Genomic DNA, 27,467 nt, shown 5'->3' with positions numbered 1-27,467 from the left:
TTTTACTTCCACAAACATTTTCTTAGTATCCACTTTGCGCTGCTGAGGATTGAAGTGAAAAAGTTCAGTCTACATCCTCAGGGTCTACTAGGAAAGAGAGATGAATAAAGTGAATAAAGAGATGTTCAGTGCATAATGAATGTGGGTGGATACAATGAAGAGGGGACCCAGTAGAGAGAGAGAGAGAGAGGGAGAGGGAGAGGGAGAAGGAGAGGGAGAGGGAGAGGGAGAGGGAGAGAGAGAGAGAGAGAGTGAGAGAGAGAGAGAGAGAGGGAGGGAGAGAGAGAGGGAGGGAGAGAGAGAGAGTGTGAGTGAGTGTTGGGGGTTGGGGGGAGTCAACTCCCACTGCTTCCAATCAGCGTAGATAGGAGGGTACGTTTGTCAAACCTCTCCCCAGCCTGAGATGGTGTTAGCCCGTCTCCTCCCCAGTCCTCGGGAATGGGGTGGAGAGTGGCATAGAAGCCCCCTCCCCGCCCCCGGGCCAACCTGCCTCCCGCTAGCCGGCCGGGCGCCTTACCGAGTCAGACCACTGGGAGGCTGGGGGAGCCGGGTTGGGCGAGGAGGCGAGCGAGATGGGGGAGCTCTTATTTTGACAGGGGCCTCTCCGGGCTCTGGTATGAAGGCAGAAGGAGGCAGCCAGAGAGCCCCGATGCTTATTCAGGCTGGGGAGCGGAGCCGAGTGGAGGGGCGAGCGAGGCTCCGGCAGCGCAGGGGACCCCGGGGAGGCGGCGGCGAACGGCGGAGCCAGTGGCCGGACATGCCCCGGACTCGGGGCCGCTGCACCACCGCCGCTGCCCGGAGCCAGCCGGCCGGACGCCCGCACGCCTGGGTCCCCCGGCGCCGCGCCGCCCGGGGACTGCAACCCGGACCCTCGGCGTCCGACCAACAATAAGCGCCCAGACAGCCCCCTCCCCGCCCCGCGCCCACCGTCCCCGCGGGCCTCGGGAAAAGTGAAAGGAGGAGGCGAAGGAAGGAAGGAAGGAAGGAAGGAAGGGAGGAGGAGCAGGAGCCGGAGCCGTGAGGTTCGGGGCTGAGACCCCAGCCCTGAGCCCAAGGCCGGGCGGGTGTGCGCGCTCTCCCGCCGCTGCCCGGCGCCCAAGACCATGCTCCGCGGTTGGAAAGCAGGAACCCAGGCGCCCAGCGACTCCCGGATACCCACTCCCGGGCCGGGCTGGTATTGAGATCAAGGCGTCCAGGATCAAAAGATCACCACCTGCCCGCCCTCCTCCTCACCTCCAACTGGCGAGCAGGAGGACCCCAATCCACCCACCGGCCCTGACCTGGTCATGGCGTCCAACTCCGGCCTGGCGTGAGGACCCCCGACCCGCGCGAGGTGAGGGGAGGGCTGGGGCCGAGGGCGAAAGTCATGCCAGGCCAGCAGAGGCGTGAGGAGGGAGATCCAGTTCGAATTGGGGAGGGGGAACACAATCTGATTGTCTCTGGCCCTCTGGCACGCACCCCCAGGCTGTTTAAGGGGTCGGGGACGCCCCCAGGATTAGTGGAGGCCACTCTTGGGCCCCCAATCAGGTTGGCAGCCCCAGCGCACAGAGGGGAGGGCTTAGGGGCAGCCAGGGGACCCTGCCACCCTAGCACAGAGAACAAGGCCGGCCTTGGGCCAGCTGGAGCAGCAACTCTGCCCTGGGGGCTTCTGGGAGATGTAGTCCCCCTCACAGGCTCACCAACCCCTTGGGTCTCAGCACCCCAGCACTCCTCTCCTGGCTTATAGGAGCTTCCATAAGGAGGTGCGTGGGGACTGGAGATTGCTGGGGGTCACCTCTGCCCCCAAGCACTGCCTAGGAGCAGCGGGGGCTGTGACTGGAGGAGTCTCCCCTGCCTAGGATTCTTAGTGATGTGGGCTTGGCAGGGGGTGGGGGGGTGGGGGGGCAGTCACACAGTTCCTTGGAGGTGTCTCTGCCTTGCTAAGCGGAGACAGCCCCTGCCTTGGTCTGGGGGAGCTCTTGGGGGAGGAATGTGAGGAAGAGAGGGGAGGCTTAGGGCTTCTTGCTTGGCTGGACTATGTCCTGTCCCAGGGCTGCTGGAATTTGGTTTCAGGGGACACCGAGGTCTACTCTCCCCTTCTCCCTCTTGGGAGCTGAGGAGAGTGTCCCTTACAGTCTGGGAGTCTGGAGGGTGTCCCTCTGGAGCAGTGAAGCCAGGATTGGCTTCTGTCTGTCCAGCTTCCTTCCTTCCGGGTTTTTCTGACACCCCCTCCTCCCTCCTCCTTCTGTCTGTCTGCTGCTTGGGGTGTGGGTCTGTGTCTGTGTCTGGGGGCCTCTGCTACAGGGAGGAAAAGTGTTGCTCTGGGAGAGGTGAGCTGGGCATGTGACTGAGCCCCGGGAAAGGGGCTTGGAGGCCCCCTTGATCTTTGGCCTTGGTTTCCTGTTTTACCTAGGAAAGCTGTCTTCGCACAGTATCTGCTGTAACCCTACTGATGCCTCTGGGCAGCTCGCTGAATGAGACCTGCAGGGTGGGTGGGCTTCCACTCCCCTTGCTCTCCTCCCTCCTCAGCCTCTCCAAGGTGCAGCTACTTTTTCTGGGCTGGGGCTGCCTGGCTTGTCTGCTGCCCCCCAGCACTAGCTTGGCTGCCTTCTCTGGGTCAGGACCATGATTTCATGGCCCCAGGGGAAGAGCATGTTCAGGCCCTGTCTTTCTGGTATCAGCTCTGAGGTGCCTGCTGATAGGCGCTTCAGGACAGGATGAGAATGGGAGAGAAAGGAAGGTAAGGGAATGGGGGGGGGGCGGTTCTGGTATCAGGACGGACGGTGCTGCCCTCCCTCAGCTGATCAGGCTCCGTGGCCTTGGAGAACCAGGCTTGGAAGCTCACCCTTCTGGCCACTTGCCTCTGGAGGCGTTCTGCTTACCTGTGTTGCTTCTGATTGGGGTGGGGCAGGGGTTAATGCTGGAAGGGGTGCTCCTGAAGGGGAGAATACCTATATAACCTTGGATCCAGTGTGACTCTTGTGCTCGGGGTAGCAGGGGCCTCACGCTAGAGATGGTTTCTGGAGGTCCGTATGGAGGCTCCGAGTCTCTAATTACTGACGTTGAGGGTCCAGGTGGGAAGAGATTACAGAGTCCTGGAGAAGGATTAGTGTTGGTGGTCCACAATCGATCACAGCAGTGGTAATGTATGACCTAGTGAACTTGCTTATTGAGTCTGTGTTGGGCACCCGTGATTCCCCTTGGGTAGTGTCTGCCTCCCAACTTCTGGGTATTTCAGTTAAGCAGGAGCCCTGGGCCGTAGACTCAACTTCCATGAAGAGGCAGGGCAATAGCCTTCTGGGCAGAGGCCTAGTGGGTGGCAGTGTCGACTCAGCAAGGGCTGGAATGCCTGGCACCTGCTTTAGATTAAAGGAGATGCCTGCAAAGGGGGCTGCCTGCCTGTAGGGGGAGGGGCCGGGATGGAGCTGCGTGGAGCCCAGGAGTGGGGTGGAAGGAAAGGAGCAGGGTTGCAGGCAGCAGCAGCTCTGGCAGGAGTGGAGGGAGCCAGCAGTCCCCCAGCTCAGCAGCCCCTCCTCCAGGGAGTGCAAGACAGGAGCTGGGGGCCGCCACACTGCCTCTGGCGCCGCGGGCTGAAGTTCTGTCCCAGCGCCCTGGGGGGGCAGCTGCGGGGAGCCAGGGTGTCTGAGTGTCCAGTCTGCCCAGGACTGGAGGAGGCCTGCGAGGAGGTAGGGGGCACTTTGGGGTTCCTTTTGGCCTGATGCCATGTTTACTCTTCTGGGGGCTCCTTGGTTGCTGGTAGTGAGGCACTCCAAGAGCCTGGGCACCCAGGGGTGACGGGGAAACGGCATCCTTTCCCTGTGCCAGGAACCCTGGGCACTGCTTGCTTGCTGACCTCGGGGGAGGGGGCAGAGGGGATGGCACCGTGGGAAAGTGGGCAGCCGTGGGAGCCAAGCGGGTACAGGCTGGGTGCCGCGGGCAGGGAGCCTCTGCCAGGCCTGCTCTCCCTGGGGTGGGGCTGGCTGTTCCAGGGACTGGCTCAACCTGTTGAGCACCTGGCTGCTCTAGCTTGGCATCTGTGCCCCTGCCTGCCAGCCCCACCAGCTGCCCACCTGTAAGCCACACTGTGGGGGCTGCCCCCAGGGATCTGGGGCGAGGAGACTCTGACTGGCCAAGGGGCCAGGATGAAGCTGGTAGAGGCTCCTCCAGGGGCGCTAAGTTTCCCCAGGTCCCACCCTCTAACTACCAGAGCTTGGGCTGGAGCCAGTTGGAGGGCCAGGTAGCCAGAGGCTAGGAGCTGAGGGGCAAGGGGAAGAAAACTGCAGCACTAGAGGTGCCGCACGTCACTTGGATGGGCCTCCCTGAAGGCAGCCTGGAGTTAAGGCCTGGCATTTCCTCTGCTGGGTGCCAGGGCCAGGCCTCCAGAGCCCCACCCCCAGCCTGGCTTGACCTCCCCTCCCTGGGAGAGAGCTGCCGACTTTCCCTGGAGGTTGGGGGAGGGGCAGTAAGGGCATCCTGGTGCCCTGGGAGGAGAGGGGTGACTTCCTGGATGTGGGGGTCTGTTGTAGTGCCTCAGCCTCCCGAAGAGCTCCCTTCTCTGGGAACCCAGGTAGGAAGCTCTGGCTTCCCAGGGAGATGTCCCCCACCCTGCCCTGAGTGTGGGTGGTCCTGGGTCCCCTGGAAGGCCCTTGCTGTCCTCCCACACCCTCTGACCCCTAGCTTTAGGCCTGCCTTGGGGCTCTGCTAGCTGGCGGGGAAGGGGAGCCAGCTGCCACTCTGTAGGGGGGAAGGTGGCCACTACCACCCACCCACGGGTCGGGGAAGGGCCCAGGTAGGTTCCTTCGCCTTCTTTCTTCTCTAGTCAGTGGCTGAAGTGGAGGCCTCTCCTTCTCTGCCTCCTTTCCACCCCAGGCCCTCCCTGCTTGGCCCTGGGCCACCTGCCCCTCCTAACCTTGGTGTCTGGCCTAGTCCCCATGCCCAGGGGCTGGGATGCCCTCTGTCCAAGTCCCTCTTCCAATGGGCTGGTGGCCCTGCGCTGGCCTGTCTTCCCCCTCCCCTTCACTCTCCACCCTCCAGCCTCAACTGAGAATGGCCCTGAATCCAGCGTTTCCAGCATTTCGAAACCAGGATTGTTTTGAAATCCCTGAGTACTTCTCCACCCCACTGCTCTGACTCCCCTCCTCCCCACTAGCCCAGAATTTAGTCCTCTAATCTGACTTCATGCTGTGCATTGCGTGTGTGTGTGTGTGTGTGTGTGTGTGTGTGTGTGAGTTTGTGCGCTAGCACATGGCCATGTACATACTACTCTGTGTGTGTGCTCGTGTATCCCAGTGTGGGTCTGTCTTCTGTCTGTCAGTAGTTCTGTGTGACTGGCTGATGTCATTTGTGTTTCTCGAGCTCTCTTTGGCCTTCTCTGAGTATGGGAGCCTCTATGGGTCTTAAGGAGTCATTTTTGGGGAGTTTGGGTTATTTTAAAGAGGTCTCCTGGATGTGTGTCTTTGGGGGTTGTGTCTGTTTCTCTCTCAGGTACACGTCTGGGAGTATCTGAGGAGTATGTGTGCTCGGGATTGTGTCTCTGATGCACGTGCGTGTGTGCGTATGTGCGCACACTCAGTGCGCTCCGCTTCTGTTGCCGCCTCTATCCTCCTCCCTCAGAACATGTCTGGGGTGCGTAGCCACAGGTCTCCCCATAGCTCCCTGGGACATGGAGTCCTCTGTCCTTTGATAGGGAGGTTTCTTGGAGCGAGGCCAAGGCTTCTGGCAGTTCTGTGGTCCTTGGAGAGAAATTGTGCAGTGGGGAGACTTTGGGATAAACTGTCCCCAAGGCTGGGCTCTCTTCCTCTGCCCTTCACGGACACCCGGCACCTTAAGGGATCCCAGTACTCCCAGTCCATCCTCTTCTTGTCCTAGTGATATCGTGGGGGCTGTCACAGGGCAGCCCAGTGCTCTCCAGAAAGGGCTGGGGAAAGGGAGTTAACCCTCTACCCTTGGGGTCACTTGCTTCATTGGGGACAAGAAACAGCCAGCCACATCAGACCTGGGAGCTTGGTGGCTAAAGTTCAGAAAAATTGACTTTGCTAGCTAGGGGCAGACAGCAAAACAAGACAAGACACTCGTATTTCCAGCCTGAGCAGAAGACAGAGGGGCCTGGAACGCTGGGGCGGGGGGGTGGTGATGTGCCACCCCAGAAATATGAAGCGTTGGATGCGAGGCCGGCTACCATTGTAGCCTTGACCCTGGGAAGTCCTTCTTGATGTCTGACCTTAATCGTGTTTTACAGGAGGGGCGTGGGGATTGCTAAGGGGAGCTTTCTTTCTTTTTTTGCCAAAGCAAGAGTTGTGTTAGTAGAGTTATGTCTGCATGCGATGCGGGCCCTTGGAATCCCTGATGCCTCGCTGTGACTCAGTTTCCCATCCTGGGATCTCAGGCTATAATTGAATACTTGAAGCACTTGTAGCAAATCAGTGAAGAAGAGGGTTGGGGCAGGGGCTGTTTGTCGGAGTCAAGGGCCTATGGAGACAGCAGCATGAGGTGGGCAGACAGAAAAGTTGTCTGTTTATAAACCCCCTTCCCATGGCCTCTGGTCCCAGGACTCAGTGGGAGGAAGGGAGGGGTAGAGGCACAGGTTGGTACAGTGCTCAGTGACCCAGCAGGGGGAGGGCCTTGGCAAGGAATTTTCAGTTTGTTTCTCAATCTCTGTCTCTGAGACACGCACACACACATCACTGCAGACACCTTCAGGAGATGAGCCCAGAAAAGTCACCCAGGTGGCGGCAGGGCGGGGCAGTACCAGATGGGGCCAAGTGGTACCGTGTTCTGGCAGACACCCTGTGCTTGCCCCCTAGAACTGGAAGTTGAGCCCAGCGGGACCTTCCCCAACTCCCCTGTCATGTGCCTGGGAGCACCACAGGCTGGAGAGGGTTAAGTCTGGTTGGCAGGGACACCCCCCCACCCAGTGCAGTGAGAGAGAGGGAGGGGTGGTTAGCAGCTTGCTCTAGTTGGCGTCTCTCCCAGAATTCTTCGGAAAAGAACTCCCCTTTGACCCCCAGTACAAACTGAGCCCAGCCACCAGCCTCCCTCCCGCCTGCCTGTGGGAGCTTCACCCAGCCCCCTCCTACTGAACTGCTAAGCCTGATTCTCTCACCCTAGGCCCTCCCAGCCAAGCCCGGTCCCCAGGGGCATCTTCAGGGGACAAGAGAGACCACATGGGGACACAGGACCCACACCATTCTTCTCCTGGACACAGGATAACCCCGGGGTGGCTGGGGCTGGAAGCTGGGGTCCTCAGGCCTCCCCATCCATCCCTCCACCCGGGTCCTCAGGCCGGGCCGTGGGAGTCCTCCCCCCTCTCCCTGTGGGCTGAGCTCTGAGGGAGCTCTAAGGCATCTCCAGCGCCTTCTCCTTTCCTGCTTGCAGGGGAGGGAGGGGGAGCTGTGCGGTGGGGCCGCTGGGTCAGGCCTGGCTCCCAGCCAATCCACAGAAGTCGTGGAGGGGGGGTGGTGTCCAAGTAGCTCAGGGACTTCCTGGAGCTGCAGGCCCGTCTGTGTGTACAAGCTTAGTGTGTGCGTGCTGGGGGTGGGGCTGGGGCTCTGGGAGGAGCAGGGGTAGAGATTGCTGGCCTGGGGCTTCTAGCTGTGACCCTCTCTCCACAGGGAGCCCCAGCCCAGATCACACCCTTGAGCCTGAGCCCGACACGCATTATCCTGAGGTGAGAGGTCTGTGTGCTTATGTGTGTCCTCACAGCCTCCTCGCTCAGCTCTGTCTGCCTCTGCCGTTGCCTCCTGCTTGGCTTTTTGTCTCCGGCGCCCTCCTCCTGGCTCTCTGCCCCCACTTCTCCTTTCATTCTCCTCCCCCCCGGAGGAGAGGGTGCTGACTGCCTACGACCTGGAACCCGGTAGGGGATGGGGGCGGGGCCGGGGCAGGAAGGGTTAAAGCGCCACAGCTGCTGCCCCAGTGAAAGTCCCAGCCGGGGTGGGTGGTGGGGAGCCCCAGCCTGGTCACCCCTGGAGGGCAAGGTACGGTTTCCTTCCCGGGCATCCCAAGTTCTTGCTCCCCTTCGCCTGCTGGCTTTGGCCTCAGCTGGCTGAGTCAAAGCCAGGGTGGCTACCGGCCACAGTAATGTGGTTTCTGCCCTGGCCCCTAGACACACATACACACACACACACACACACACACACGCACACACACACGCACACACAGAGGCACACACAGAGACACACACGCTTTCTCCCTACTGCCACCCCCACCCCCTCCCTCCCTCCCTCCCTGCCCCCCCTCCTTCCTTACTTAGCAACAACTCCCTGAATTCACAACAAACACGCCTGCCTGTAGGCTCCTGGTCTGACTAGGGAAAGCTGGAGAAAGCGGAGGACTGCGAGGAGGCCCTTCTCCTAGACTGTCCCCAGGAGGGAGGGGCTTCGAGTCCCCCCACCCTCCCTGCTGGAGGCCACCACCCCTCAGGGACACAGAGGAAGTGGTCCTGCTCCCAACTCAGGCAATGAAAAAAGTGGGGGGCAGTGCCAGGTGTGGCTGAGCAGGTGCGGGGTGGGGGGGGGCAGGGCTGGGACTCCACTCGTCACTAGTGAGTCCCACTTGACCTTTGACCCCCACCTGCGGAGACTCTTCCTGCCTCTGGGCCTCTCAGCAGGGGCCTGTGCTGTTGTCATGGTAACTTGCCTTGCTCCTTCCCCAGACTCTTAGGGACCAGGATGGGTGACGATGTAACAGATTGCGGGTAGATGGGGCTGGGGTGGCCCAAGAACTCTGCTCTCAGAACCCCAGTGGGCCAGGCACCTGTGTTGAGGGGGTGGGGAGTGGTGGCCTCTCTTTGATCTCTTCCCTGGGCAGGAACTGTGGCCTCTACCTAGGACCTGGTGTGCATTGGGGTTGGAAGGAGTATGGAATGAGGGGGTGAGGCACCAATTCTTTCATCATAGCACAGAGGGCTGCTACCAGGGTGAACATGTATTGTGAAATGGTTAATAGCCCTGCTGCTGGAGTGTCTGAGTTCAAATCCTGACTCTCCTAATTTTGGACTGTGTGCCTCAGGCAAATTACTCAACTTCCCTGGGCCTCCGTTTTCTTATCTGTAAAGTGGGGATAACAAGAGAACTTTCTTGTAGAGTACTAAATTAGAGGATTAAATTAAATAATGCATGTGAAGCCTTCAGGACAGCTTGATGTTACAGAGTAAATGCTCAATAAACGTTAGAGCTCCTCCTCGTTGTTATTATTAGTCATAGCTCTTCACAGGAACTCATGGTCCACCCCGGGGGCTTTAGCAGGGGAAGAATTGATGGGGGTGGGGAGAGTATGGACGGTGGGAAAGAGACAGCCTTTCCAACACTTCAGACTCCTAGATTCTAATACCCATCCAGACCCACCTTCTTGCTGCCTCAGTTTCCCCACTGAGGGGAAACTAACATCTTGGTTGCAAGTTTGCCGAATAGCCATGCGCCTGGAGAGGGGTCTGAGGTCTTAGGGCCTGTCTCCCTCCACATCTCCCAGCACTTCTCAGGGCTGAGCCCTCCCTCCCCCATGCTATTAGCTCAGATCAGCTTCAACACCCCTCCCACCATCCCATCCCCTGATGCTCTGTTCCTTCACCAGGCTGAACAGCCATTAAGACACTCTGTTCTTAAATGGCTTAGATGGCCGCCTCCTCTCTTTCCTGGCCTAAGGGGTCAGGGACCTTCTTTGGGGAGAAAAGTAGCAGTGTGGGGCTGTTATATGGATGGCAGCTGTTAGGTCTGCCTTGGGGCCCAGGGTCCACTGGATTCCCTGTACCCTGCCTGGGCATCTTCTCTGAGCGTGGCAGGGCAGTACCCAGGCCTGTGATATGTATAGAAGCCCAGATGGGCATGCCTGGCACCTGCTGCACACAGATGGGCAGAAGCCCATCCTGAAGCCCAGAGGAGGGGTGGGGTCATACCAGCATCCAGAGGACACCCCCAGAATCCTTTCCTCTGCGGCGTGGGTGAGTGTGGGCAGGGCTGGGTAAAGTTCTGTTTCAACCCTGTGTTACCTGGGGCAGGCCAGGGGAGAATGCTGAGTGACTCTGGGTGAGCAAGGCTCCGAAGGGCCCCGGGATGAGAGTCGGATGATGGAGGGGGTAAGGCTTGGGAACTTCTGGGTGAGGAACCCAGCACTGGGCAGCAGGGATGGTGTGCCCACAAAGAGGGACGCTCTGCAGATAAGTGGTTTGGTCTTCTGGGAAGTGCGTGTCCAAATCTCTGGAGAAAGTGGATTCAGATGTGGCAGAGTGCCTGGGATACCAGGGCTCTTGGGTACCTTCTCTGGCCTGGTACCAAGGTGGGTGGGCTGGAGCCCCTGGGTCTACTGACCACCTCCTTCTGGGAACAGAGGGAACACCTCCCTTCCATGGGCCTGGGAGTGAGGGCTCAGTGTTGGCCTGGGCCATGCCTCACTGCTGGGCTGGCCATGCCGCTTTTGCCCAGCCCCTGGGGCCTGTTCCTTGGGCAGGCTGGGGCTATTTTTGGGATCGGGCTGGGGCTCTGGGGCTGGTTTCAGATGTTCCAATGTGAACAGGAGAAAATGGGAACAGATGGCTGGAGGGTTCCAATCAGCAGGTCCTGCTGGGAGCAGGTTATTTTTAGGGCCTTGTTAACCCTTTGGGGGCTGTGGAGCCACCCTGAGAGGGACAGCCCTCTCTAGTTGAGAAGAGCACAGGTCTTCTCTCTGGACCTCTACTTTCAGAACTGCTTGTCCCCGTTGCTCTTCTTTTCCTCTCAGACCCTCCACTCTTTAAAGAGGCCCAGGGCAAGAAAGTAGGCTCCAGCTTCCTCCCAGCCCAGACCCTGCACGGAGACTGCCAAGGAGTAGGTCGGGGAGAGGGGTGGCTGGTGGAGGGGATGGGACTTGGGCCACTGTTGAAAGGAAACTCCCCTTTGCTTTTCTCCTGGGCTTTTGAGACAGCCCTGAGGCTAAGAGAGTGGATAACTGCTCTCTGGGTTCATGCTCTGGGTTTGAGTGTATGTCGATAAACCCAGTCATGCCCAGGGGAGTGCTAGCGGAGGGAGCTGGCCTCTGTGAGGACAGAGAAAAAGCCAAGTTTTTGTACTTGATACCACTGGGATGATGCCCCTGGGCCCCGATCCCTTGGATACTCAAGAGCAAATATCTCGAGAGTGCCCATCTTTACCAAATGCCCACGGATTTGGGTGCCATGTAGGGTGTAAAGAAGGGGACATCATGGCCAGAGGTGGTTTGTTGAGGGCCGAGTATGTCACAGGCATTCTGTTGGATGGTTTCACTATTAGTATCTCACTCGATGTATTGATCCTCATTTTGCAGATGAGGAAACTGAGGCTCAGAGGGCTGAAGGGATGGACAAGGTCCCGTCGCTCAGAAGGGGTGGGATGTGATTGGCATCCTTGTTGGCCTGACTGCAAACCCGGTTCCCATTCCACTGCATCACTCACACTGCCAGTGTCCCAGCCCCAGAGGGCGAGGCTGACAGAACTGGGCCTCCTCAGGGAGCAGGTCTATGCAATGAGTGTAGGAACGGAGGCCTGGGGTCAGGGGACCCTGCCTGTCACTGCTCTCACAATCCCTTAAGCCCTTCTTGCCTGAGGGTGCCAGGACTGACACCAGAAACCCCATTTGGCCTTCCTGTCTTCCCTGCGGGAGGATCACAGGCATACATCCTGTCTCATCAGCCCCCACCCCCACCCGTCCTGGCCCACATGCCCCTGCTTCCTGTAGGGTCACAGCAGTCTGGATGTCAATGTGGGCAGAGCCCGAGGGCCCTCCAGCTGCTGCTGGTGCCAAGAGTTTGGGCCAGGCCTGCGAGGTGAGGGCTGGGAGGATGCCTCTGACGCTGGCAGTACCTGGGGGAGAGAGCAGAGCGGGCAGGCGGGCTCTGGGTGAGGTCCCGCGCCCCATGGTGCACTGCCTGTGCCAGCAGTCTGCCCGCACTCGCAACTCCCACAATGGCCCCATTGTTCCCAGCCGCCAGGCAGTCAGGCAGTTTGGAGGAGGTTCCTGGGCCACCCCTAATCCCCCCCCCCAAAAAAAGGGCCAGATTAACCCCTTGGAGGATAGAGGCCAGGTGAGGGCCCACAGGGAGCTACCCTGCCCATTCCTCCCTTCTGGGAATCCAGGCTTGGGACGCCACCTCCCAACACGTGTACCCAGCGACAGGGCATCTGGGGAGATCGGGGTTTCCCACAGGGTGGGGAGTAGCACCTAGCCCCTCTCCCACCCCCAGGGTGGTGTAGGTGCCAGGGGGCAGGAAGTGCCAGTGGGGTGGCAGGCGGAGACCAGATATATTTGGGCCGGTGGGGCTAATTCCAGCCACCGCCGCCTGCCCTGCTGGCTCCTGAGCTCCTTTCCTTCCTGTGAAACCAGAGCTGGGTTGGGCCTAGCTCAGGATTTCGGTGGATTTAAAGAGGCAGCGCCACCTCTGCCAGCCTGGCTTCCTCTCCCCTTCCCGAGGTGGGGTCTGGGGCAGAGAGAGGACTGGAGAACTGCTTGCTCCTCCCTTGCCCCAGGCTAACCCCTAGCCCTTGCCCCTGCAGGGGTACCAGGCTTTTGGCACTCCCTTCTCCCAGAGCTTTGGGTGGGTGGGGTGGGCGGGGGTGGGCTGTGGTTTCCTGTGTTGGCTGTTTGTGCCTGGCCCAGAGTGCCCGCTGCCTGCCTGGGCTTCCTGCCCTGTCTTGTTTCCTTGTGCCCCCCTCCCCCTCCCCCCCTCCCCCCCTCCCCCTCCCCCCCTCCCCCCCCCTCCCCCCGGGGAAGGCAGCAGCCAGAGATTGGGCAGTAGCATTTGGGGGCACCCTACTGCCAGGCCGTGACTGCTTCCCAAGGCCTGGCCACTTGGGCACTGGCTACGGGAGCCAAGTGAGGTGACCTCCGGCTTGTCTAGGCAATGCCACTTAGTCTGGTGGTTTCCAGAAGGGCAGAATCCCCACCAGAAGCACCCTGTTCCAAGACCCCAGACTGCAAGGTCTGGGGCCAGGAGTTTCCATGTCCCAGCAGGGTTAGGGTTGCCTTGACATCACCCTGGGGCTGCAGGTGGGGTAGGGCTGGAAACTCCCAGACAAAATGGTTGATTTGCATGGTCTCCTTTGGCAGGAGGTGGGCGGAAGTGGGGAGAGCTGCTAGGAACCAGGGTGAGGGGAAGGCCCCCCAAGCCTGGAAGTCCCCACACAGAGGGTCCCAGAGCAATACCTTGGTTCTTGAGCATATTTCCTGCTGGGCTCTGAATCCTTGACCTCCCCACCCGGCTGAGTCACCACCTCAGGAAGAGGAAGTGACCTGGGTGGTAGAGGAGAGCTTCTAGGGACCAAGGAGTCCTGACACCCAAGAGAAAGGGGACTTGGGACCTTGTTGTCTTGAGCGCTGCCTCTCCCTGAGTCAGTGGCTGAGGACCCCACCACTAACACTCCCAGCAGGTTCCTGTTCTTTCAGCTACCGCAGGGTCCTAGCAGCCCATTTCCTCTCTAGAGGTGTCTGCCCACTGCGTGTGGAAGCATGGACCCTCCAAGCATGTTCTCACTGCCTCTTTGGATGGTTCTGAGCTGGGCAATAAGACTGGTGGGCTGGCTGGTGAACCAAGGAGAGGCTCCCAAGGTGGGGGCAGCTGGAAATAGGCAGGTTGCCCCGTCGAAGCCTTCCTGGTCTCCCTCCCCCAGCTGAGGTCAGGCGCACTTTAACCCTTAGGTCACTGCCCCCCACCCTCCACCCCGCACCCCACGTTGCACGAGGAGGGCCATATCTCAGGCAGGCTTCGTCTCAGCAGCCTCCTGGGCTCCATTCTCATAGGTCTGCCCCTGGCCTCTTCACTCAGGTGACTGGCACCTGCTCCCTGTTTGTGAGCACATGTCACTGCTCCCCACCCTACCCCCTAAGAGGCAACCACAGCGCTGTGTTCCCAGAGCTCCATCCCTGTCCTTTCACCCATCTCGGGGGCTCCTGGCCTGGTGCCTGGAAGCCCCTTCACTGTTTGTTTAAAAACTGCACCCACCAGGAATCAGTTTTCCTGCCTCCCATCCCCAAGGTTTTCCAGGTCTCTTCCGGGGACTGTGAGTGCTAGAGGAGGATGGGGATCTCTGGGATCTGGGGCAGACCCCTGAGGGGCAAAGGGGGGAGGTGTGAGATGGGAAAGTCCTGACTCATCTGTACTTGACTCAGCTCGTCCTGCTGCTGGGTGGGAGCGAGAGGGTGGAGTCCTAGAGGGGAGGGCAACTCCAAGATTCTTCTAGAGAGGAGGCTCGCCTGACGGGGTACCCTGGAGAGGACTAATTTTCTAACAGCCCCTTCCCAAATTATTAGATGTCCTGATATTTGAAGCTGTAAACAGAGGAAAGTGGGTGGCCTTTGCCCTGCCCCAACCCCGGGAGGCTGGGTCCGGTGACCTGCGGCGTGTGGGAAGCCCATCTGTCTGGTGCAGGCTCAGATGAGCTGTCATGACTTGAGGGGAGGACACTGCAGTGTAGAGGAAACACCAGGGGAATGGGGTCTTGGTGCTGCCATGTAACGGCCATGTGACCCAGGGGCCTGTCACTTCCTTTTCCCCGATCTCAGTTTCCTCACAGTGAAATGGGGATAATAATGCTGTCGTGGCAGATGATTGGCAGATGATTTGAGGATCAGCAAGGTGGTGAAGGTGGAAGCCTGGGACCCAGGTCAGCCCCATAGGCCTGCCCCTAAGCCCAGGTGCCCTCCAGCTCTCCCCACCTCAGTCCCCCCAACCCCCCCCCCCCCCACCGCACCCGACCCCGCGTGATGCAGGAGATGGGGGCTGGCAGCAGGCTGCTTCCCAGCCAGGCCCTGGACTTTGGAATCTTCCCCTGAGGAGCCTCCCTCCCTAGAGACAGAGCTGGGGTGGGGAAGGCCAATGTGCCCTGGGGTTAAGTTAGGGTTAGACTCCCACAGGGTCACTGGTGTGCCCCCCACCCCCAGGTCCCAGCCCAGCCTCCGGCAGCTCGGCAGGGAATGTGGGCAGGGAATGTGGGCCGGTGTCTGACTGGGCCTGTCACCGGGACAAAGCTTCTGGCCCAAGACTCCTCCTCTCCCCCCACCCCTTTCTGGGGGCGGTCGTGTGAGGCGTCTGTGTTTGTGTAAGTCTGTTTGTTGGTGTATCTATGGCCCCGTGTGTGTGTTTCTTTGTGACTACCGGGCTCAACTTTCTATGGCTCCCTTGTGGCCGGGCCTCAGTCTTTTCATCTGTTCAGTGAGTCGATGCGCTCCCTCTCTGCCCTCTGGCCCCCTCTGGAAACATGCCCTAGGCTGCTTCTGTGCTCCTGCTTCGGCCAGCGCCTCCCTCGCCCTCCCGCACACCTCCGCGGGCCGGCGTGAGCGCGCCTCTAGTTTCCTGGGCTCCGTGCGTGTCTTTGTCTCCCCGTCCACGTGTGAGCTGCGAGGGTGTGTGAGTCAGAGTTTGGGTGCTGGTGGGTCCCAGCGCCCCTGCCTGGCGGCGCCTAGCACTGGACCGAACCTCGGCCCCGCCGTGGCGCGCGCCAGGCCCCTCGCCGCACTTGGCCGTGGGTCTGTCCGGGCGGCGCGTGCGGGGCCGGGAGAGGCACGCTGCAGTCCTGCCCGTCGCCCGCTCCCCGGCTCGCTGGCTCGCTCGCTCGCTCGCTCGCTCGCTCGGCCTCTCCGCTCTGGCTCTGCCGAAGGGGGCGGGGTGGGGTGCTGGGGCGGGGGGAGGGGAGGCTCCTGCATTCTTGCGGTCGGGGAGGAATCTGAGCCAGCGTTACTGGTCTCCAGAAGAGCCCAGCTGCAGCCCCGGGGCCCCGCCAGGCCTCTCGCTGCCCGCCCGGGCCTGCTGGGATGGGCACGGGCTAGGCCTCGAGCTGGGGGCGGGGCATCGCCCCTACCCGCGGCCCCCTTCCCGCCTGGGCGCCCAGGGGCAGGGCTCAGAGCTGGGGGCGGGGCGCCAGGGGGTCCCCTGCCCCCCGGGTGAGGGGCGTGCCTGGGGGCGGGAGTCCCCCCCCAACCCCCTGGGGCCTGACAGACCTCGCGGCCGCCCCAAGTGGGCACTTTTGCAACCCATCCTTTTAGTGAATTCTGCCCCTGTGGCCCGGGGTGGGGAGACCTCGCTAGAGACTGCAAGCTCCCTGAGGGTAAGGTGCGGGAGGAATGGGGATAGGAGCGGCCACTAGGATCCAGACCCCGACTAGTAATCCTTCCTTGCCATTCACACCCTACCCTACCCAGTTCCCTAGTCCCAGGGCTGTTGGGTCCTCCCGTCTCCCCTCCCCTTCTCACACCCCCTCCCCAAGTCACAAGTTTTCTCTTTGGGGCTTGTTGCTGCAGTCCCTGCTCCAGTACCGAGTACCTGGCTGGGCCCTGGGCACGCACAGGGGCCGTAGCCCCACTGTGTGTGGGAACCATGAGGATCCTGGCTAACAAGACAAGGTGTGTGGGTGTCGCGGAGGGCGGGATATGTGTGTGGAGTGAGGGGAAGGGAAGGGCCCAGTGGTGATGGGACTGAACTGTGCAGGCTTGGAGAGCGAGACCCCCTGAGTACCTGCCTTCCAGGCCACCGGCGGGCTAAAGGGGGGTCAGAATGGGAAGGCCTGCCCCGAGGCAGGAGCCCACAGCTTTAGTGCCTGGGCCCAGGGGACAGAGGGGAATGGCAACCAGCTAAGCCTGCTGTTCTAGTCCCTTCCAGCCCTTTCCTCTTAAAAACGGTTTGAGCAGACCCCTGCCCACCCCACTGTCGGGTCCGATGGCGCCCTCTGGCCTCAGTCTAGCTGGGGGTGGGAGCTGGAGGGAGGGGCGGTGCCTGCCTCCCTCCCCTTCTCCAGGAGAAGCCGGCAGACAGGGCCAGGCGGCAGCAGCAGGACAGCAGAGCTGAAATAAATCTGAGCTGGTGTGGAATGAGGGGGGATAAATATCCTCTCCCGTGATGTGATCTTTCCAGCGGCTATTAATAGGTCTCCGGGGAGGGGGAGGCGGTGGGGGGAGCGGGCTGGAGCTTAAAGGGCCCGCAGCCTAGGCTGCAGGAATCCTTGGCTTCAGTCTGCTTTGCACACCAGTCCCCTCCCCATTTTTTTTCCTGCTCCTGCCTGCCGGCCAGGCGTACTAGTACACCCCCTTGAGGCATTCCCCTCCTGCTCTGGGGAGCTGTCTGGACCAGTGGGTACCACTCTCTGGTGTGCTTTTCCCCACTTCCCCAGGGGAATGGGGCTGGGGCAGGAGCAGTGACCCTCAGGTCCTGTGCCCCTTCCATGCTGGTGTTGGGACACATGGCAGTTGAGGTTGGGGACCTTGGAAAGAGTCTGAAGACAGCAAACCCTTGACAAGAGGATGCTTAAGTGTTGGCCAGGTGCTAGTGGAGGGGGGTTGCCATGGAGGCTTGCAGTCTGTTGGATGCCGGGGGCTGGGGGTGGGTTGGATTCTGCCAATGTGAGGCCCTGGTTTTTGTTTGAATTGTGGGGATTGGAGGGTGGAGGGGGTTGCCCCATCTTCACTGCCCAAGGTGGAGAGGGGAATCAGCCCTTCTCTGAGGAGCCATGGAGGGGGGTAGGGGATAGCTGGTGGTCTTAAGATGCCACTCAGCCCCCACCTCCCCTACCACTAGGTGAGGCAGGATGGGGCGATTAAAATCCAGGCGTGCTACACCCCTAGCAGGATTAACTTTTCATGTCTCTTCCACCTTCTCCAGGTTACCCCACCCTAGGAGGAGAGAAGCTCCAGGGAGCCCGCCGCTGTCCCCCCGCGGCCACTGCCCCCCTGCCCCAGCCAAGCCAATGCACCCAGAAAATAAGTTGACCAATCATGGCAAGACAGGGAATGGCGGGGCCCAATCCCAGCACCAGAATGTGAACCAAGGACCCACCTGCAACCTGGGCTCGAAGGGCGTGGGGGCGGGGAACCATGGGGCCAAGGCCAACCAGATCTCACCTAGCAACTCAAGTCTGAAGAACCCCCAGGCAGGGGTGCCCCCTTTCAGCTCGCTCAAGGGCAAAGTGAAGAGGGAGCGGAGCGTGTCTGTGGACTCCGGAGAGCAGCGAGAGGCTGGGACACCGTCCCTGGATGCGGAGGCCAAAGGTATCCCATTTCCTGATCCCCAAGACCCCAGCATCTTCCACAGCCCTAGACTCACACTTGCTGGGAGACCATCTTTCTAGCCCCCTTGCCTAATCCTCAAGCCCCACTCCTCTCCAGCATTTATGCCGGGGACACGTTTCTCTTACCCCCATTATACCCACCCATCTGGTCATTCTCTCAGGGTTGGATGGAGATGTCTCATCCTTAGGTGCCACCCATGGAGGGGCCACACAGAGTGATGGGGCCTCTGGTCGGTCAGTCTCATGCCTCTCCTGCTTTCCCACCAGAGCCCCCAGAGCGGGAGAGGGAGGTGCTCTGGGGTGAGGAGCAGACCCTCACGCTTCCCAGGAACCTCCTGGTATCCTGGCTGGTGGGAGCTATGGTGTAGGCACTGGGGCCTGGAAGAGTAGCAGCAGTTTCCCCCTCCCCCCCCAGCCCTAATTAGAACCAGTTGTGGTTGGGGATTATGCTGGGCTTGGTGCTGGGTGGGGGAGGGGAGGCAGGCAGCAGGGCTGTAGAGAGAAATCAGAAACAAATGGTGTCGTGGTGGGGGCCAAGGGCTGGCAAAGTGCCCACCATGGCCGGGGCAGTGCCCCCTGGGGTGGGGCATCTGGGAGACGGGGCTTGGGAAGGATCCCGGGGCCTCTGGGTACTCACTCTGACCCCTGCCTGCCTGGGCAGAAGTGGCACCCCGGAGTAAGCGGCGTTGTGTGCTGGAGCGGAAGCAGCCATACAGTGGAGACGAATGGTGCTCAGGACCGGACAGCGAGGAGGATGACAAGCCCATTGGGGCCACCCACAGTGAGTGCCCATCACTGCCACGATGCTGTGGCCCCTGGTGCCCCCAGAGGATAGCTGCCCTAAGGGAACTTCCCTCTCATCTAGGGCTTCAGAAGGCCCAGCCTGGGAAGAGGGAGCAAAGGGTCAGGGGCCCAGGCTCCTCCTCTCCCATCTCACATCTCTGACTCAGTCCCTCCCTGCACTGTGACAGCTCAGTTGCTGCCTTCCAGGTGCTCGGTGGCCCCCTCTCCCTGGGGACCAGGGTGGGGTAGGTTGAACCTCAGGTGGCCTCTCCTGGCCACATCTACACCTCCTCCCGTGAATTCCTGGCCTATGCTGCCACCTACTGGTTATTAGAGGGAGGGTGGTGAGGGTCCAGCATCACTGGGAGCTGGACAGCTGGCTCGGCTGCGCAAAGCTGTGCTAAGCCTGGGTGTGAGCTGACATTGCCTGTGTGTCTGGTGCCCTTCCCTACCCTCTAATTGACTCCTGGCAAGTGCCCAGAGCACATCACCAGGACAAGGAGTGGGTGTGGGTGGACGCCCACCCCTCTCATTCTTGTATTGATCAGCATTTATTTGGGCCTGGCACTAGTGTTGGGGGAGAAACGGACATACTCCTGCCCTTGGGAAGCCCATATACATTGATTTGATGCTTTCCCTCCAAGCTTATGTCTGTGTGTGGGGAGAAACAACTTAATGCGTAAGAAACTAACCAGAGAATGTTAAATTGTGAACTTGTCGAAAACCAGACTGTAGAAAGAAGGAAGAAAAAAATATGCAGGATACTTTTTGCTACTTTGTTTTATTTAATCCTTATAACAGCCTTGTGAGGTAGGTGTTACTATGATGCAGAGGAGGAAACAGACTCAGCAGATGTTTGTGGAAAGGGCAGATCATGTCCGTGGAGGTGGTGTATGGATCAAATACTGAAGCCTCTGCAGCTGGCGGCACTTTAAAGGTCATCTGGTCCCAGCCACCCCCCACCCCCACCCCAGGGGATTCACTGGTGGTCCACAAGCCCCTGGCCAAACCCTTCAGTGATAGATGGGGGTGGTCACTGCTTCCCAGGGCAGACCCTCCTCAATTCACTTTTATAACACTAGACTGTACCGTTGTAGAAACATGAAAACACAGGGAAATCAAAGAAGAAATTGTTAACACCCCATACCCGATACCAAGGCAAGCACTTACCGTTTTAGTTATATTGCCATTAGATTCTCGAAGGGTTCTTGATGGTAGGGCAGTATAATGTAGAGGTTAAGAGCACAGACTCTGCAATCAGACTGCCTGGGTTTATATCCTGGGTCTTCCACTTATTATCTGTGTCAATTTGGGAAAGGGCCTCAGTTTCCTCATCTATAAAAATAATCTTTTTCTCTTAGCGTTGTTGTGAGGAGTCAATGAGTTGAGACATGTAGCACACTTAGAACAGTGTTAGCTTTTTTTTTTTTCTGGCTGCAGTGGGTCTTTGTTGCTGCACGTGGGCTTTCTCTAGTTGAGGTGAGCAGGGGGGGCTACTGTTCGCTGCAGTGCACGGGCTTCTCATTGTGGTGGCTTCTCTTCTTGCGGAGCATGGGCTCTAGGCTCATGGGCTTCAGTAGTTGTGGCTCGCGGGCTCTAGAGCACAGGCTCAGTCGTTGTGGTGCACGGGCTCAGTTGCTCCGCGGCATGTGGGATCTTCCCGGACCAGGGCTCGAACCCGTGTCCCCTGCATTGGCAGGCAGATTCTTAACCACTGCGCCACCAGGGAAGTCCCCAGTGTTTAGCTTTTATTGTTATCATTGTACTAGAAGTTATTTTATTGAAATAAAGCCTGCCTCTGCCCATAACTCATCCCCAGGAGTCCTAGTTCTGTGTATTGAATGTGCACCTTCCTCTTCCCTGGGGCAGCCCTCACACATTGAAATCAGCTCTCAAGTTCCCCTCCCCCCCCAAACTTCTGGCTTTGTTATTCTATGTAAAACTGGAGAGACAGGGTCCAGAGCAGGGCCCTTAACGAGGTAGGAGTGTTAGAGAAGATTTCTTCAAGAAGAGGAGCCTGCCAGTGGGCCTGCGGGAAGGTGGCTGCTGCCCCAGCTCAAGGGAGACAACTTGGGGCAGTAGGTGCTCTCACTTACTGTCTGCAGGCCAGGCACTTGATGGTGGCAAAGTTCCACCCACTCGCTAGACCCATGAATGACCAAGCGTAGATCTTTTGTAGGCGAGGACTTACAGTCAGGGCTGTGACCATGGAACAAAACCTCGCTCGGTGCCGAGGATGGCCAGTCTACCCTGGCAGTGAACCCAGTATGTCAGGCTTTTGTAACTCTCTGTTTTCTAAACAGTTTTTTAGTTTGTGACATGGTTGTGAACTTGCTGTAAAAATAGATTTCTTTGACCAGCCCCTCCCCCTCCTGCAGGGCTGGAGTTAGTGTTTCCATTTTACAGATGAAGGAACTGAGGCTTAGAAGGAGGAAACATCTTGTCATAGGTTGCAGAACAGTTAGTGGTAGGGCTAGAATGAAAACCATTCAGCGTTTGAATCATCAGCTGTACAAGCTCTTTGCCTTCTCCCCTCACCTGGCCAACGTGCATACACACGCACAGACCACGGCGAGGGGTCGGAGCAGGGCCACGCTCGGGGCTCTGCAGCCCCTGCCTGGTGCAGACCCTGGCTCTGCACTGCCTGGCTGTGTCACCTTGGGTGAGTAACGTCATCCCTCTGAGGCTGTCAAGTGGAGTATACGACAAGTGGAGTGTACGACGGCTTCCTCCCAGGGATGTGACGATTAGATGGAATCACATCCGTAAGCATCCGTCAGGGTGCCGAGCATGCGCGAGCCTATTCATAAGGGTCACATTTTCCCTCTCCCTCCTCTCCACATGGTCTGCACAATTTCCATCCTTTTCAAAGATCTAGGGCAAGTATAGAAACTAGACTAGTGAAAATGCCCGATTGGGGCCCCAGATGACCCTGTGGACACGAGCTATGAAGCAGTGAGCCTCTCTGTCCCTGGGCATCTCTGGGATCGTACGGTAGCGGCAGGGGGGTGGGCGGCTGTCCCCCCACTGGATCTCCTCTCTAAATCTGGGCCTCTTTCCCTCTCCTCTCCTGTGCAGATTGTAATGTAGCAGACCCAGCCATGGCGGCCCCACAGCTGGGTCCTGGCCAAGCCGCCCAACTGCCCCTCAGTGAGAGCAGCGCACCAGGCCCCCCGCATGGGCCCCCGCCAGGCCTCCGGCCCGACGCCCCCGGGGGTGGAGGCGGGGGTGTCCCGGGAAAGCCTCCCTCACAGTTTGTGTATGTCTTCACCACCCACCTGGCCAACACGTAAGTGCCTCAGCCCTTGTTTGCCTAGCACCCCTCAGCCTGGGGTCCTGAGTGAGTGCCTGCAGGGGGCCAGGGTTGGCTTGGGTTGGGCTGGGTGAGGTTGAGGGCTCCTTCCTGCCCGCCTCTCTGAGCTGTCTGTGCCCGACCCTCCTGTGTAGGGCTGCGGAGGCAGTGCTGCAGGGCCGGGCCGACTCCATCCTCGCCTACCACCAGCAGAACGTGCCCCGTGCCAAGCTGGACCAGGTGAGTGTGTCACCTGGTCTGGGCGTGGTGCTCTGTGAGCAGCGGATTGGCCAGTGCATCCCCTTACCTGTCATGTGCTCTGCCTTTGTCCTCTTGCAGGCCCCCAAAGTGCCACCCACCCCAGAACCGCTACCCCTGAGCACACCATCAACAGGCACCCCTCAGTCCCAGCCTCCTCCACTGCCGCCACCGCCACCCCCAGCCCCAGGCAGCGCCCCCGCTGCTCTGCCTTCCGAGGGGCCTCCTGAGGACACCAGTCAGGACCTGACACCCAACTCGGTGGGAGCTGCCAGCACGGGTGGTGGCACTGGGGGTACCCACCCTAATACCCCTACAGCTTCCACCGCCAACAACCCGCTGCCTCCTGGAGGAGAGCCCAGCAGCGCTCCCGGCCCTGCCCTGCTTGGGGAGGCCCCCACTGGCAATGGGCAGCGGAGCCTGGTGGGCTCAGAGGGCCTGTCCAAGGAGCAGCTGGAGCATCGGGAGCGCTCCCTCCAGACGCTGCGAGACATTGAACGGCTGCTGCTCCGCAGCGGGGAGACTGAGCCCTTCCTCAAGGGGCCCCCTGGAGGAGCGGGCGAGGGGGGACCACCAGCACAAGCCCCTCCCACCCCCCAGCAGCCACCCACAGCCCCGACCAGCGGGCTGAAGAAGTACGAGGAGCCCTTGCAGTCCATGATTTCGCAGACACAGAGCCTCGGGGGCCCCCCGCTGGAGCATGAAGTGCCTGGGCACCCCCCGGGTGGGGACATGGGGCAGCAGATGAACATGATGATGCAGAGGCTGGGCCAGGACAGCTTGACACCTGAGCAGGTGGCCTGGCGCAAGCTGCAGGAAGAGTACTACGAGGAGAAACGGCGGAAGGAGGAGCAGATCGGGCTGCATGGGGGCCGCCCACTGCAGGACATGATGGGCATGGGGGGCATGATGGTGAGGGGACCACCGCCTCCCTACCACAGCAAGCCTGGCGATCAGTGGCCCCCCGGGATGGGAGCCCAGCTGCGGGGGCCCATGGATGTCCAAGATCCCATGCAGCTCCGGGGTGGACCACCCTTCCCCGGTCCCCGTTTCCCAGGCAACCAGATGCAACGGGTGTCTGGGTTTGGGGGCATACAGGGTATGCCCATGGAGGTGCCCATGAATGCCATGCAGAGGCCTGTGAGGCCGGGTATGGGCTGGACTGAAGACTTGCCCCCTATGGGGGGGCCTGGCAATTTTGCCCAGAACGCGGTGCCCTACCCAGGCGGGCAGGGTGAAGCCGAGCGATTTATGACCCCTCGGGTTCGTGAGGAGCTGCTGCGACACCAACTGCTGGAGAAGCGGTCGATGGGCATGCAGCGCCCCCTGGGCATGGCCGGCAGCGGCATGGGGCAGGGCATGGAGGTGGAACGGATGATGCAGGCGCACCGGCAGATGGATCCGGCCATGTTTCCCGGGCAGATAGCTGGCGGCGAGGGCCTGGCGGGCACTCCCATGGGCATGGAGTTTGGTGGAGGTCGGGGCCTCCTGAGTCCCCCCATGGGGCAGTCTGGGCTGAGGGAGGTGGACCCACCCATGGGGCCAGGCAACCTCAACATGAACATGAATGTGAACATGAACATGAACATGAACCTGAATGTGCAGATGACCCCACAGCAGCAGATGCTGATGTCGCAGAAGATGCGGGGCCCCGGGGACATGATGGGGCCGCAGGGCCTCAGTCCCGAGGAGATGGCCCGGGTGCGGGCCCAGAGCGGCAGCGGCATGATGGGCGGCCCGCAGAAGATGCTGATGCCCTCGCAGTTTCCCAGCCAGGGCCAGCAGGGGTTCTCTGGGGGCCAGGGACCCTACCAAGCCATGCCCCAGGAAATGGGCAATACTCAAGACATGTTCAGCCCCGACCAGAGCTCAATGCCCATGGCCAACGTGGGTACCACCCGGCTCAGCCACATGCCCCTGCCTCCTGCGTCCAATCCTCCCGGCTCTGTGCATTCAGCCCCAAACCGGGGGCTGGGCAGACGGCCTTCAGACCTCACCATCAGTATTAATCAGATGGGCTCGCCGGGCATGGGGCATCTGAAGTCACCCACCCTTAGCCAGGTACACTCACCCCTGGTCACCTCGCCCTCCGCCAACCTCAAGTCACCCCAGACTCCCTCACAGATGGTGCCCTTGCCTTCGGCCAACCCGCCAGGACCTCTCAAGTCACCCCAGGTCCTCAGCTCCTCTCTCAGCGTCCGTTCGCCCACCGGCTCGCCCAGCAGGCTTAAGTCTCCCTCCATGGCGGTGCCTTCTCCAGGCTGGGTCGCCTCGCCCAAGACAGCCATGCCCAGCCCCGGAGTCCCCCAGAACAAGCAGCCGCCTCTGAACATGAACTCTTCCAGCACCCTGGGCAACGTGGAACAGAGTGAGTCAACGGGGCCGGGCAAGTGGGCCCTGGCCTCTGGCACAGGGAGCCTCCCCGGTGGGGGTATTCTTGCTGGGCCAGGGGAGTGAGTTAAGGCATCTGTGCCAGGGCCCAGGGGTAGACGGCTCTGCTCGAGGGGCAGACGCTGGCAGCTGTGTGTGCGCTTTCACAGGGAGCACCACGTTCATCTCCCAGGCATGTCAAGGGGGTCATATTTGGGATCTCCCCACTGCCTGGGGCCATGAGGCTGCAGGAACTTCTTGGAGACAGGTGGGCTGTAGTGACAGTGGGGGCCTGTGTTGAGTGGGACATCTGTGCCTGGAGGGGTCAGGTGGAGATTTGGGAGCTGACCTCTTCCTAAGCCCCCGGTGTGAGCAGCCAAATTCATCTTCCCCTCCCCAGTCACCCCCTGCTCTTTCTGTCTCCGCGCTTCTGTAGGTGCCCTCCCGCCTAGCGGCCCCCGGAGCAGCTCCTCAGCGCCTCCCGCCAACCCTCCCAGCGGCCTCATGAACCCCAGCCTGCCATTCACTTCCTCCCCAGACCCCACGCCTTCCCAGAACCCCCTGTCACTGATGATGTCCCAGATGTCCAAGTACGCCATGCCCAGCTCCACCCCGCTCTACCACAATGCCATCAAGACCATCGCCACCTCAGACGACGAGCTGCTGCCCGACCGGCCCCTGCTCCCCCCGCCACCACCACCGCAGGGCTCTGGGCCAGGTGCGGGGACCGGGAGGGGCCACGGGGAGAAGAGCTGATGCAGGCACTGGGAGTGGGAAGAGTTGCCATGGCCAGCGGCTGCCCCTGCGGTCCTGCTGGCTTTTTTGTGCTTCCAAAGAGCCCTGGGCGTCGGGGCGGGGGGGGGGGGTGTCCCAGGACACAGTTCCCATTCGTTGTCGCTCAGTGAAGCCAAGCCCAGAAAGCTGGAGTGGTCTTTCCACCTACTGATGTGTCCCTGGCCGGCTGGGCCAGAGCTTGGGCCTCTTGGCTTCTCACGTAAGTGCCTGGAGTCCCTTCCCTCACAGCTAGGGCAGGCCAACGGTGAAAGCCCTCAGCCCTGGTACCAAGCCTGGCTGGGGAGTGGGGAAGGACTGAGTTCTGCACCCTCCCCCAGCTGGGTGCACACGGTTCCTGACCCCCGTTTCTCTTTCCCTGCAGGGATCAGCAATAACCAGCCCACCCAGATGCACCTGAACTCAGCCGCTGCCCAGAGCCCCATGGGCATGAACCTGCCAGGCCAGCAGCCCCTGTCCCATGACCCCCCGCCTCCCATGTTGCCCTCCCCCACCCCTCTGGGCTCCAACATTCCACTGCACCCCAATGCACAGGGGGCAGGAGGGCCCCCTCAGAACTCGACGATGATGGCTCCAGGGGGCCCAGACTCCCTGAATGCCCCCTGCGGCCCTGTGCCCAGCTCCTCCCAGATGCTGCCCTTCCCCCCTCGGCTGCAGCAGCCCCACGGTGCCATGGCCCCTAGTGGGGGCGGGGGCGGGGGACCCGGCCTGCAGCAGCACTACCCTTCAGGCATGGCCCTGCCCCCAGAGGACCTGCCCAGCCAGCCGCCAGGCCCCCTGCCCCCCCAGCAGCACCTGATGGGCAAAAGCATGGCCGGCCGCATGGGCGACGCATACCCCCCGGGCGTGCTCCCCGGGGTGGCGTCAGTGCTGAACGACCCTGAGCTGAGCGAGGTGATCCGGCCCACCCCGACGGGGATCCCCGAGTTCGACTTGTCCAGGATCATCCCCTCGGAGAAGCCAAGCAGCACCCTCCAGTACTTCCCCAAGAGCGAGAACCAGCCCCCCAAGGCCCAGCCCCCCAATCTGCATCTCATGAACCTGCAGAACATGATGGCGGAGCAGACCCCCTCCCGGCCCCCCAACCTCCCGGGCCAGCAGGGCGTCCAGCGGGGGCTCAACATGTCCATGTGCCACCCCGGACAGATGTCCTTGCTGGGCAGGACAGGTGTGCCCTCACAGCAGGGCATGGTGCCCCATGGCCTGCACCAGGGGGTCATGGCCCCTCCACAAGGCCTCATGACCCAGCAGAATTTCATGCTGATGAAGCAGCGGGGAGTGGGCGGTGAGGTCTACAGCCAGCCCCCCCACATGCTCCCCCCGCAGGGCTCTCTCATGGGCCCCCCGCCCCAGCAGAACCTCATGGTGTCCCACCCGCTGCGGCAGCGCAGTGTGTCTCTGGACAGCCAGATGGGCTACCTCCCGGCGCCGGGCGGCATGGCCAACCTGCCCTTCTAGCAGTCCCCGTGGGGGGCTGGAGCTGGGGCGATACTGCAAATAGGATAACCTTAAGAAAGTTTCTTCCCCTTCGGTGTTGGGATGGCCTGGGTCAAGGGGTGGGGTGGAGGGGGTGGGAGGGGGCTTGTGTGGGGAGTGGCATTTGTGGAAACCAGATGTGTTGGCAGCTTAGGGGGAAGTGGCAGAGTGGGGTGGGGGATTTGGGATGGGGGTTGGTCCCATTTCGGCCGCCAGGACTGCCCCCCCCCCCCGCCAGTCCTACGGAGCCTCGATTTTCCCTCTTTCTCTGCGTCCGATTTTCCCTCTTTCTCTGCTTCTGCCCTCTTCAGCTTTGCTTTCAGAGCCCTGTATCTAATCCTTGGCAGGGAGTGGAAGGAGAGGAGAGGCCTCTCCCTCTCCCTCCCCTTCCTGCTGCTGTCTCCTCCGGGAGCTTCACTTTCCTCCTCTTGGTTTCTCTGCCCCCACCCCCCCGTTTTTCCTTCTGTCTTCTCCTGCCTCAGTTCCTCTCCCTGATGATGTGTCTGACCCCCTCTCCCACC

The 27,467-nt window shown here is 60.6% G+C and overlaps 1 protein-coding gene across 2 annotated transcripts; it reads left to right on the top strand.

Annotated features, from left to right (window-relative positions):
* Window positions 1-524: 524 nt before the first annotated feature.
* Window positions 525-27,009, top strand: BCL9L (BCL9 like). Of its 2 annotated transcripts, XM_079930730.1 has the most exons (10): window positions 525-1,333; window positions 7,590-7,645; window positions 16,216-16,317; window positions 17,570-17,955; window positions 18,637-18,756; window positions 21,837-22,047; window positions 22,206-22,290; window positions 22,390-24,676; window positions 25,115-25,396; window positions 25,835-27,009. In XM_079930730.1, exons 3-10 carry the CDS (start codon window positions 16,292-16,294, stop codon window positions 26,926-26,928), a joined length of 4,491 nt encoding a protein of 1,496 aa, XP_079786856.1. In that variant the 5' UTR covers window positions 525-1,333; window positions 7,590-7,645; window positions 16,216-16,291; the 3' UTR covers window positions 26,929-27,009. The 2 variants fall into 2 exon arrangements, with proteins under 2 accessions (XP_079786856.1, XP_079786855.1); XM_079930729.1 differs by lacking the exons at window positions 525-1,333; window positions 7,590-7,645 and having other exon boundaries at window positions 16,184-16,317.
* Window positions 27,010-27,467: the final 458 nt, after the last annotated feature.

This window comes from Stenella coeruleoalba, assembly GCF_951394435.1.
Source record: "Stenella coeruleoalba genome assembly, chromosome: 8".
Lineage (NCBI taxonomy): Eukaryota > Metazoa > Chordata > Mammalia > Artiodactyla > Delphinidae > Stenella > Stenella coeruleoalba.
Note: the sequence above shows the minus strand (reverse complement) of the source record. Positions and strands in the feature narration are given on the sequence as shown.